This window comes from Serinus canaria, chromosome 1 (genome assembly GCF_022539315.1).
Source record: "Serinus canaria isolate serCan28SL12 chromosome 1, serCan2020, whole genome shotgun sequence".
Classification (NCBI taxonomy): domain Eukaryota; kingdom Metazoa; phylum Chordata; class Aves; order Passeriformes; family Fringillidae; genus Serinus; species Serinus canaria.
In genome coordinates this window covers 47,782,416-47,795,022 of record NC_066313.1, presented here as the reverse complement: position 1 = coordinate 47,795,022, position 12,607 = coordinate 47,782,416, and the positions used below count along the sequence as shown (strand labels likewise).

General features: G+C 44.9%; 1 protein-coding gene across 8 annotated transcripts in view; it reads left to right on the top strand.

Moving 5' to 3' along the window:
* The window catches only part of STARD13 (StAR related lipid transfer domain containing 13), a 291,026-nt gene extending 286,082 nt beyond the window's left edge, over window positions 1–4,944 (top strand). For 5 of the 8 annotated variants that reach the window (XM_030234036.2, XM_030234032.2, XM_030234035.2 and 2 more), the window contains 2 exons: window positions 1,511–1,687; window positions 2,032–4,942. In XM_030234036.2, coding sequence (XP_030089896.1) covers window positions 1,511–1,687; window positions 2,032–2,149 — 295 coding nt within the window. In that variant the 3' untranslated portion in view covers window positions 2,150–4,942. Of the gene's footprint in view, window positions 1–1,510; window positions 1,688–2,031 lie in introns of all 8 variants that reach the window. The other 3 variants (XM_030234031.2, XM_009102875.4, XM_050969845.1) reach the window with 2 other exon arrangements.
* Window positions 4,945–12,607: the final 7,663 nt, after the last annotated feature.

Below are 12,607 nucleotides of genomic sequence, written 5' to 3'. Positions count from 1 at the left end.
TCAATTTGATACCTTATGATTGGTGGGAAGTGAACAGTGAAATTATAATACACCTCTGGGGACATGAATAAATATATTTTAACAGATGGCAATTTTCTCCTTCTCAGTCAAACTTTGGGCTGTGAAAGGATCAACTTAGTTGTTCCTTTTTTTTTCAATGTGACAGTCATAACAAGGGGATTAGGCTCCCTGGAGAAGACTCTGATGGTAAGAGGAGAGGAGAAATGTTTCATACGCCTGGGATGTGACACAGCTCTCAGCTGCCCTGCCATGTGGATTCTTTTATCAAAGAATCCACAGGTGTTTCATGTTCATTAAGTATGACAGAATTTTGGTGAGTTAGGTGCCATGCCTGATTTTACTACTTTAAGGTATTTAAAGAACTACTGAAACTGGCCTAAATCCATATGACTGGGAACAGGAAGCCAGAGTCTTCCGAAATCTCTGGGATAGAGAATTTTCTACTTCCCAAATGGCCCAGGGAGTGCAGGGTATTTACCAAAATGATGTGGGCACATCTAAACACTGTGCAGGCACTTGCAGGAGGTGGTTCATCATTTCTCATACTGGATCTCAGCTGTGATTTCCTTCTCCCATATGTTTCATCTGCCAAAACAGCTCATCAATTTTGTTAATGCCCAGGCACATGTAAAACCTTCTGGTCAGTATCTTCCTGCAGTGTCTTGAATGACAGCTCAGTTTCATGTAAGAAAAATGCAGAATGTTAAAATTATCTGCTGAAGTCCAAACTTCAACAGTCCTTGAAAGCAGCTTACCTGCTAAAATATGATACTTCCCAAGGCAGCATAACCCCTGTCTCAGACAATCCACAGCAAGATGATGCATGGTGCACAGCACAGTGGGAATTTCTCATTTCTTCCCACAGCACAGACCTATCCTCTGTGATTCAGTGCAGATGAGAAAGATGTGAGACACAAGGGTATGTGGAGAATGCTTGCAGAACAACAAAAAAATGTTAAGTACTAAAGTCTAGGAATCTTGAACTTGGTGGCAGACTTGTCCAGCATGTAAGAGAGCATAGAAACCTGGGAGAGGAATAAAATGGAAGGAGATTTTGGTTTTAATTCAGACACCCTTGAAACATATTCTGGGTACTAGTGAGGATTTCTGCTATACTAAACTGCATTTCTTGTTCTGTAAGCCTGCATGGGTGCAACACACAGTTTCAGCTTTTGCCAGATGGCTTATCCTTGGTCTTTCTCCTTTCCAAAACTTTTGTCTGACTGGAAAAGGCTCTCTCATGCCCTAGAATACTGATGGTTACAAAACACTCCGGTGGAGAAGCAAAATTTCTCCACCTGGAGTCACATAGATGGGTGGCCATTCCACATGGCCATGAAACTCTACCAGGGACTCCTAGGACAGGCCACTGGCATTGCAGGCAACAAGGATGGGCAGACAAGGAGATTGTAACTTCAATTCTGGCTCTGACTCGTGTGCCCGAAAGTTTCATTGCTAATGTGACTCCATCTCGCATCCATTCCTGCAGGACGTGGAGGACGGATTTGCCCAAGGGGATGTGCATGCTGGTTGCCATCTCTGTGGAGCATGAAGAGGCTCCTCTCATGGGAGCTGTGCGAGCCATCGTCATGGACTCCCAGTACTTGATAGAGCCCTGCGGCTCAGGAAAGGCCAGGCTGACCCACATCTGCAGGATTGACCTAAAGTAAGTATGCCAGCTGCACAAAGCAGTGCCCATTCAGCAGGACAGAACCCTCAAGCCCAGATGCTGGGAGCAGAGGGCACGGTTAGGGTAGATTTGCTGCTTCAGGGTTTTCCTGCAGTCTTCTCTCCACTCAGTGCCTACCACTGTTAGAATGGGATCTTAGAAAAAGAATCTGCTTATTTGATTACTGCATGGGAGAACTTCAGACAAACATTTGAATGGCCACCACCAGCATGGGCAGTGCAGAGCATTGCAAGCATGGAGGAAGCATGGCAAGCACGTTTCTGTGGGGACTGTGTCTTGAGTATTTGAGTTTCTCAATAATTCTCTTTTCATTTCTTCAGAGGACATTCCCCAGAGTGGTACAACAAAGGCTTTGGACATCTGTGTGCAGCAGAAGTTGCCAGGATCAGAAACTCATTTCAACCTCTGATTGCTGAGGGACCAGAAACAAAAATCTGAGGAAATGTTCCTGGGAGCATGGGAGCATAAATCAGGGTCTGGCAGAGAACAGGAATACTGAAAGCAAAGGTCTGATATAAGCTGCAGAAATCTGGCCAGACCTGGATCTATACAAAGCTGAAAAAGGAATTTTATAGGAAAGTTCTTTTATTCTGGAGACTTCACCTTCCCCCCTTCCCCACATCCACTCTGTATTAATTTTGATTATTGAACTAAACATTTCTTCAGAGAGCTTTTATTACTTTAAAAACAGATTATTGCAATTACTTGTATGTTACATAACTCTGGTATTTAAAGGCTTCTAAGAAGCATATTTTAATTGTAAATAAATAATGTACAGTATGTATATATTTATCTATATTCAATCTATATATATATGTATATGTATAAATTAATTATTTTGTATATAACTCAGTGCAAATCACTTGCATCAGTTGTACCTACATTAAGTGGACCTGTCACTTGTTTCTTAGTGTGTCACTGCTACATAAGCTGTGTTTGCTGTTATCACAGAGCTACCAGGCCTAATTCGTGTGATAACAAACGCCTGTTCCCAAATATGTTTTGTGTTTGTGTGTGCTATGAGAAGGTACCTAGAAATAGATGTAGGAAGAATTACAGGGACTAAGGAAGAAGGAGGTTACAGTGCATTTAAAAATAATGAGGAGGGAATCAGTCTCACCAAATAAAATACATGGAGATGCATCTGAGACAGACATTGTAGAGGCCACTTATGTTCAGCTGCAGAATTGTGACTTTTAGCAGAAGGTGTTGAAAACTTACCTGTTGCCTTAAATGACTGGTGTCTGTCAGTAGAGACCTCACTGTGTGCAGTGTTCCAGGTAACTGCTCATCCTCGGACAGCACAAGGTAATGCTGTGTGTCCTGAGATGGCTGAAATCAGACTGGTAACTTATTAAGCTGTAAATTAATTCTTTTTGTAAGCATTTTGTCTAGGTTCTGAGTGTTTCTGTGTTCTTTCCTTCTCCCATAGAGATGGCTAATCCAAAGCAGGTTTGCCACTTCCAGTGGACACAAAGACATGCAGATGAACACCATGCCTTTTAATATTCTTACTATACAAATAACTATGCTTTTTTAAGATTTTAAACACATCTTGGAGATTTAAAGGACTAAATAAATACTATTCTTGGAAAGATTGCTTTTATAGTAACAGCAAGCATTTTCATCTTATATTGCACTGTTCTGCACGATCCCACCTCTGTAGACATTGGTGGGAGCAGGATTAGGACTATGAGGAGTAGGAGCCATTTAAGCCTATTATATAATTTCATTTTCAGGGACCTATTATTTTGCTAATGAAGAATGCTTTAAAAGTAATAATAATAATTTGTCGACATTGCCTTTGAGGCAGGGTTCCATTTTGTTTTTAACTAACCTACGACCAAAATGTTATTACATCTATGACTCAGTAAGAATGTACAAGCCTGTTAATACTGTTCTTCATTAATCACATTTGTTCAATTAGACTTTATTTATTGCTGCATAAACCAGCCGAGTCACTCAACAGCCAGTGTTTCAGCTCAGTCCTTCCAGGAAAATCCAGAAAGATTAGTATGAGATTGATTAAGCAGGATGCATTTCCTATGTGAAGCTACAGCTTTGTGCCCCGATTCAATGAATGAGGAAGTCCCTTCAAAGCCAGAGATCTGAACATTCCCCAGGTGTGGGAGCTGTGCAGTGGACTGTGTTTGGTGACAGCTGCTAGAGCATGACCCTGCGTGCCATCCTGCACACACATGGGGGCTATGCTGGCAGGGGACAGTGCTGTGAGCTGAGGCAGCACCTGTGGGAGCTCAGGGTGACCCAAGGTGACCCACAGTGCTCCAGCATGTTCTTGTGAAGGAGCAGGACTCCAAAAAAGTCACTGTCATCCTCACCCATGAGCTGTGTCACTCATATTTTATTGTGCAAGTCCCAGGATCAGGGATGTTGGTTGCCTGGGAGCGCTCCTGCCTCGAGTTTATGGCCAACAAGAATTGCAATGTGCAACTATCATGAGCTTTAAGTCCTGCAGACAGGGGAGCACTCATGGGGCTGTTACATGGTCGTAGTGGGGTTGGCAGTCACCCACTGGCTGCAGGGCACCCCCACTGCCCAGGCTCAGCCTTCCCAGGAGCAATGACAGCAATGGTGCTGCTTTCTGGAATGGCGTTCCCAGCCTCCCCAGCTGGGAACGCCATTCCAGAAAGCAGCACCTCCTCCCCAAGGCCTGTGGCCATGGCAGCCGATTTCATGCCGGCTGTTTTCCAAAACATGAGCAATTAGAGTACTTCTGCTACATTAGTTTACATAAATAAATACAGCGGTGCCTCAGCATTAAGAGGCACAGAATTTCTAGCCCTGGGAATGGAGTGTCTGGCAATAAATAATGTCCTAAGGAAAAGAAGGGAAAACCTGGACAGTGGTTTTATCCTGTCTCACAAGTCATTGCTCAGCTGGAAGAGGCCCTGTGCCATCTGCCACCCTTAGCAAGGTAGGGTTGTTTTCCTGCCCTTGCAGAAGCTCTGTCATGAGCTTCTGGCATCTCCAAGCCATGTATTGTTGAAATAAGATTTCTTCAAAATGCACATTATGCCATGTCTACCATTCAGCTACCACAGTATTTTGTATTGTTACATTGATACATTATGATAATTGCATTTTTAAATGTTATGCTCATATCAATACCTCATATTTTTACCTCATCAGTTGGTATCAGTCATTAGTTGTAAATAAATAATTTCAGAGTTGAATAAATTTGCATACACTAAAGAATCGTGTTTCTTTGTGCTTTTTTTCATCCACTGGGTCAAGAAATGCTGAATTTAAGCCCTTGATTTCTTTATTGCAACCTGCAATACACTTAACTGTTCTGGTGTGGGACTTTGGCAATGACTGCAGGCTCAAAATGATATTGTTGTCCATTATACTTGGGCTGTAGTATCCTTATGTATACACGAGCTTCATGGCAAAGATTATGCTTTCCAAATTCAGCCATGCTTCTGCATCTGTGTTCTTGTCAATAATTAAGGTCTAGGTTCACAGGAGTGACTGGAGCTGGGTGAGTGCTGGGTTCACATTGTCAGACATCAGCCGTCTCAAGCCATCCATCAAGCCACTGCAAAACAGTAAAAGGTGCATGGCATGATAGTGACTTCTGTGGTTTGTCATACACATTCTACAGATGGATTAAATGTTCCTTTGGATGGGTGTAGTTATTGTTATAATTGTTATTATTGCTATTATTAACAATAACAACAACAACAAGGAGATAAAAAAGAGTGAAATAAAATCCAAGAAACTCAAATGATGCACAATACAGTTGCTCACCACCCACTGACCAATGCCCAGCCCACCCTTGAACAGCAATTGCTCCCCCCAGCCAACTCCCTCAGTTTATACACTGGTCATGATGTTCTATGGTCTGGAATATCCCTTTGGCCAGTTTGGGTCAGCTGTCCTGGCCATGCTCCCTCCCAGCTTCTTGTGCAGCTCCTCACTGGCAGAGCACAGGAAACTGAAAAGTCCTAGCTAAGGGTGAAAACTACTTCACAATAACCAAAACATCACTGTGTTCCCAACATTATTCCTATACTGAATCTAAAGCACAGCGCTGCAAAAAGAAAATTGAATCTATTGCAGCTGTAAGCAGGTCATGTGCCTATATCACTCCAACCCTCAGCTTACTAAAAGAAGCAGAGTCTCAGAAAACAGGGTGCTGAGCAGAGTCAGCTGTGAGAGACCATTTAGGAGGGGATAAGCCTTTATGTCCCATCATTCAGAGAAAGCTCTGTATTAAAATTTGGATTGAAAAAAAGCGTTTTTTTCCAAGTGTCTCCATGGCAGAGATGGTCAGCTGTGTAAGTCTATCCTTTCTTGGAAAAAAACGCTCTATGTCATGCTATTCTCTACTCTCATTCCCATTTCTCCCTCCCACCCACTGCAGCAATGTCAGGGCAATGAGGTTGTCTTAACCTCAGCAGCACTGACATTTCAGCTCCTGGTATGCACAGACTTTGTAGTGCTGAAGTCTTGGGTGCCCGTCCTCTCTACAACATCTTGCAGGAGTCAAGGCAGGGCAATCCCTCTGCTTGATGCATTTACTCTGCAGAGTCAGTGTCACCCTCAGAGGATTTTGGCAGGCCTAAGAGGTGCTGCTCTCTGAAGTGGCTGGTAGCTGTTAGATGAGAGCACAGGCTGAGCACCCTGAGATGACTGTGAGGTGAAAATATTGGAATAAATATCCAGAAGACTGCTGGAGCCTGCCAATCTGATAGAAGAGGATGAAAACACATGCTGCTGCTCCAGCTCAGTCGTGATGTGAAAACGCTGAGGAGTGAACACAGACCTTGCCAGACAGAAAGCAGCATGACCCATTCACAATCCCATGGGAATTCAGCATGATCATGTCACGGTCTCCTTGCCAGATGTGTGTCAGCCACAGCTGCACCTGGGCTTCATTTGGATGGGTGCTAGACCAGGCAGACTATTTTTACATTGCAGTTACACATCAGGGTGGACAGAACCAGGGATACAAAGCATCGAGCCACAGATTCTCAACAAGATAAGTGTTTGGATTTTCCTAAAATGTAGATTTTAAGTTGTGACCTCAATATCCTGGGCCACTCAGCAATACAATGTAGAAAGCTAAGTTCCCCAGAGCAGTAATGGATGCAGAGCAGAACCCACTGTGCAACTGCAGGCTGCCCTGCTCCATTGTGCAAGACTCTGCTCAGCAAACACAAGGACGTGTGGAACTCAAGGGCAAACACAGGCCAGAGCAGTGGGTCTGGGTTAATGAGTAAATGAGAGAAAATGTCAACACAGCAGAGATCTATTTGCCTGTCCTACATAGGCTGATGCTGGGGAGGTCCCACACACTTGACATACCCTCCCTAACCCCACAGCAGGTCCCAGACACCAAAGCCTCTATGCCTCTGACAGAGGTCAGTATCTCTTGCACAAAAAGTAACCTGGACACTTATCTGCTTCCATGCCTTCGACTCCGAAACAAGGATCTCTATCCCAATACCTTAGTACTGTCCTCTCACAGGTAATTATTTCCCACTGCTCTTTTCCACTGCCCAAGCCCAGTGCTTGAGCCCAGCGGGCCCTCTGTCCCACTCAGTCCTTGCATGCCTGCCTTCTAACCCAGCCCAGGATGCACAGGGGGATACACCCTTTAGGGCAGTGTGACTATGGCCAGGTGGTGCCAGCTCCAGGTGCAACAGGGAGTCAGTCATGCCAGGGCTTGAGTACAGAATGTCCTGTGTGCCACAATAGGGACAAAACACCAGGGTAAGGAGTCTCTCTGTTTCTCATTAGGAAGGCCAGAGCACTAAAATAACCATAAGCCTCTGTCCGATTGCAATGACAAGTTGGGGCTTTTGATCCTCTCCCAGGGATGAGAATCCTGCAAGATAGAGAGGCTAAAGGCAGTGAACTGCAGAGACTTGAGCTGCAGTGTGTGTACATCCTTAGCAGCAGTTTGCAAGAGGACACGATGAGCTCCTGGCTGTGCTGGAGCTTCCACAAGAAAATACCTGGTTCTGCTGCAAGAGCAGTTGCATGGAGCTCTGCTGGCAGCCAGCTACAGGATTACAGCTTATTTCTTAACCAAAATGCTAAATTCTGTAAAAGACACAAGGGAAGCCTAAAACTACAGATTCTGCTTTATCTCCTGCTCAGAGCAGCTCCAAGATAGACACATGGCCACAAACACAGTGCCAGCATTTACTGCAGGGAGGATTTGCAACAGCTTGCGATTTATGGGAGCAAATTAGCTGCAGGGCCATCTGTCCTTCCCCAGACCACTGGCCTGCTCCTTGCTGGAATGACTGCTGTTCCTTGAGAGGATGTGTATCGAATTACTTACTCTTTTTTTTTCTTTTATTTTTAATTAAATAAACGTGGGAACCACAGGTGGTAGAGCAGAGGACAGTAACCCTCTCAGCAGCAGCATCTGTGGGCCAGCAGTGCCCCACAGATGCTGGCTGAGGGCAGCCTGACCCCCAGACCCACCCAAGGTCTGCCAGCCCACGTGGCCACCCCACTGCTCCCTGCTAACACCAGCCAGGCTTGCTCTTCAGGGCAGTAGGACATGAAACACCACAGCTGGTCTGGCTTGATAACAAACAGAGTCCTTCTTTTGCTCCCAGACTCTCATTTTAGAAGTAGTCCAAAGCAGGAAGTTTTTATCAACACCAAAACCCCATGCCTGTGCCTCACTGCTGGCCAACCAGCATGAGAAAGGAGCCCAACATGGCCAAAGTGTAGAGCAGTCTGGGTTCATGGCTGCTCTGGTATTTCGCCCAGTGTTGTCTGGTGCCTAGCAGGACAGGAACTCAGAATTGGACCTATGAAGAGAAAGTACAGGATTTTAACTCTTACCCTGGATTTCTCTTTCCCTGAAGAGTCATGTTCCTTTTCTCCTGGCCTAGGGAGAAAGGATCACACAAGTGCCTTAACCAGGCTCCCAGAACTGGGCTCAACCCCATCTGTTGCTTTGCAAAAGAGGCAAAAAATAATTGTTTAGGAAAAACTTCCCACTGTTCAGTGGCTGTACTTCTGGATCCCAAGTGAGCAATGGGGCTGCTGGTCAGGAAGGACAAACTCTGCTGCTGCAGATGCATCGATGCAGTATTGGCAGCAATGCCGACATACAGGGCACATCAACAGCTCCCTCTGTGGCCATGGGACACCCAGAACACCATCTCAGAGCCAGTTTTTGTCCCTCTTTCCTGTTTCCTACAAGGCTGGGGTGCCCAAGCCAGCCTGCCCGCTAGCACAGCATGGATGCTCACCTTTGCCAACAGGGAACCCATCCACCTCATATGAAGAGAGCCACCACCTTGGGGATGTGTTTTAATTACATCCCCTTCCCAAACACTGAACCACACCCCATCCACAAGCATTGCCTTGGATGGGGCTCACTGCCTGGCCATGGTAATGCCCTGCCTTTTAACCTATGATTGTCCTCATGTCCTTCTCTCCACAGCCAAGGAGGCATCAGGACACTTGTACAGTGTTGGGGAGTGAGTTCATCGCACTGCTCAAACCACCAGGACAGCAATGGAAAAGTTTGTGGTTATTATCAATACAAATACAAATAAAGGTTGTAAATGATGAAAATTAAAAGGGTATCACAGGGTTAAGGCAAAATACAATATGGCCTCCTTGGCCTCCCAATATGTTTTGCCTTGGGCAACCTTTTCCAGCAATGGCTGGTATTTATCAGCAAAAAGATACAGTTATTGCATTTGGGTTTTTCAAATAATTGAGTAATTTAATCTTTTAAGTGCCTCTGAGATCACTTGCTGTAATTAAAGACAGAAGATGAATGACTGAAGTACTAGAGCATTGGAGGACTTTAAAAATGAACATGTCCTTGACTGCATCTCCTGCTCATTTATGTAACGGTGATCCCACATTATTATGACTAAACAGATAAAAGGAGAAAATAATAAGAGCTTGGTTGCATTATTTTTCTTCCAGCGCAATAATAATATATCATCAGCCAGAGGAATGTGCCCGTGAATACCAAGCAGGAGCAACCACGTGCTGCCAAGAGCAGGACCCCGCCGCCTCCTGCTGTGAGGTGCAAGGAAAGGCAATATCCGCTCACAGATCTCGCAGCAATGTGGCAAATAAATGAGTTACAAATGCCTATAAAATTCACAAACTTGCATCAGAATTGGACTTAAAAGCTCAGCAAGTGCTGGGAGAGGTGGCTGCACCACTGGCAGTTTCCTTTATGAGCACTTATTTTCTTAGCTTTTGAAAATAAGACTCATCTAATCCTAGTGGAGAGGGGGAGGCAGAAGGGTTGCTGCCAAGTGAAAACTATCGACAAAAAATCTGTAAGGCCTGTAAATGGCATTCTGCCTTCTAAGTAAGCGATACCTCTGTCATACCTCGGTATTTAGCTCCCCATTTCATAGCCCAAGTGTATTTAAGTATGTGCCCAAAGGGGGAAGAAGGGGTGATGAGAGAGCTGGAGCTTGTTCTGACCCATTCTTCACACAGCACTAAATGCCTGGGCCATGCATGTCCCAGACTGAAGGAAGAGCAGCCCTGCACCCTTCAAGGCATCCTCCAGGCTGCCCAGAGAGGCTGCAGCCTGCTGGGAAGCCCTCCTCACCTTCTTGCTCCCCTCCCTTTCCTGGCAGGGCACCTTACTGCCTCCAGCTCAACTGCACTATTGCCAGACTACAAAACTTTGTCACCTCGTAAAACTTTACAGTGCAGGTAGTTTATACCATTACACCTCTTGAACTGAACACTCAGCCAATTCACAGTTTCCTCTGGCAGGAGGAAAACCAGATTTCTTGGGTCAGGTGTTGTGTTTGTGCAGCCCTGCTGCTTTCCAGAGCTGCTGAGGGCCTTCTGCAGAGCCCTGAATGCAGAAGGCAGCAATGCATTGGCCAGCTGAGTGCCCAGAGCCAAACCACCATTTCAGCCAGTCTCTCACCAGGACATGCCCTTGGCCCTGCTTTTCCTCAAGGCCCCTGCACATGTCCCACTTGGGAGGTGTTGCTCCAGCTTGGAAATGCACCTCGTAAGGCACAGCCCCAAGGGAAGCTCTGGCTTGGAAGCTCCTGAGAACCTAACAGGTGGGACTCAGAAGTCACTACCAAAGTGCTCTCCTCCCCTGCAAGGACTGCTGCCATAAAAAAAAACAGGGAGAAATCCATGCATCCCAGATTACAGGGGAAATGTTAAAACTCACCCTTTCCCATAAAAAACAAAAAACTAGATGAACATTTAAAAAAAAACAAACAAAGAAACCAACCAAAAACCCCCAAAAGGGGTTTTGTGTGTTAGTCTCAGTGAGGAAGAAACTGTTTCCACTAACAGAAAAGAACTAAAGCAGAAACAAATCCCACTCGCTGTGAACTTGCAGCATTCAGAAAACATCACTGCTGTAATTCCCACTGCTTTGCTCAGGGCTGGCGACTAACCACCCCTCCTGCACCTCAGACTCCCATGGGTCTCCTGGGACTTGGGCCAGATTTGAATGACCTCAGGAGAGGTGGGATCAGATAACGAGGCTTCACCATGTTGTGAGTAATTCTTGTGACAAGAAAAAGGCTTTTGACAGTTAAATTCCTCACGTAGGATTTTTTTTTTTTTAATCAAAGAATATTCAAAGTCCCATGGCCCATCCCCATGGATGGGCCATGGGACACACAGCAGGGGACTGCTCACTCAGCTCCCAGGATGAGGAACTTGCACATCTGCTTGTGCCTCTGGCTTTTCTGCCCTATTTTGTTAGCATTTTCCCTGGCTTCTCTCTGCCTCACTGGTGCTTTTGCTACTCCTTCAGAAACACAGTAAGCATCACAAAGTAATAGCCAGAGAAATGTCAGCACCCACAAGCATCCTGGCTGCAGGCTGCTGTAATTTCAACTTTCTGATTTCTTAAAAATCTTAATTTTTCTCAGAACTGCTCAACAGTAGCGTTTCTGTTCAACTCATGAAGCAAAGTAAAAGGCTCTGATACACTGGGCCCTGACACTTTCTTCTCACCTCATTATTCCTTTTTTCCAATCTCTTACAGAGCAGGCTTAACAAGAAGGGTGGGCTTAACAAGCCTGCACCAGCCATAGCCTTGAGAGGGCTGAGGAACAGTGGTTTGGCAATTAATGAGTGGCACATCAAAGACAGGAAGAGCTTTCCCTTTTCTTTTCCATGTCTCTTTTTCTTGGCTTTGCTTGAGCAAAAAAGGAACAAGATTGAACTTTCCTTGCCAAAGCTAAAGTCTAGCACCTAGAATTGACTTCTTCACCCTGAATAAGGAAATTTTCACCTCAGTGGTCTCTGGAAGCAGAATGAACAGATCGAATTTTCTAAGTGACTTGAAAGCAACACATATAATACAAGGAGAAAAGGGCAAATTGTGTGTTTCAACATGCTGAGGCTTGTATGGTGACTCTTCTGTTCACTGGGTTTGTTCCATTCTGCTACCACTTCCCTTAATCTTGACATTTACTTTCCTTAGGATGTTTAACAATGATGCCACAAACAGACTGCTCAGTGCTGAACTATGCTGACAGAATCCCTGAAGCCTGGGAGTAACTCGACTGAAATAGAAGAGTTTTCCAATTTACTTCAATGTTACTATGGAATAAGATATTGCACCAAAGCGCTCTTAAATTGGTACTTCCACGGATTTTCTAAATAGCAACATTCAGTTTAAAAAATAATAATAAAAAAACCCTCAAATAACAAAAACCCTCCAAACTCCTAGGTCTGTTGGAAAAACATCTGTTTAGCCACAGGCCCCAGCAATCTCCAACAAAAGCTAGAGTTATTTCTGTGTCACTGGAAAAACAAACAACACAAACTCCTTGCAGAGTTATCACAATAGCCTCTTCTGAGATGCTCTGTACTTCATGCTGCAGGCGAAAAAACCGGACAGATTAAATAGTAAGATCATGTTACAATTTGTTACAT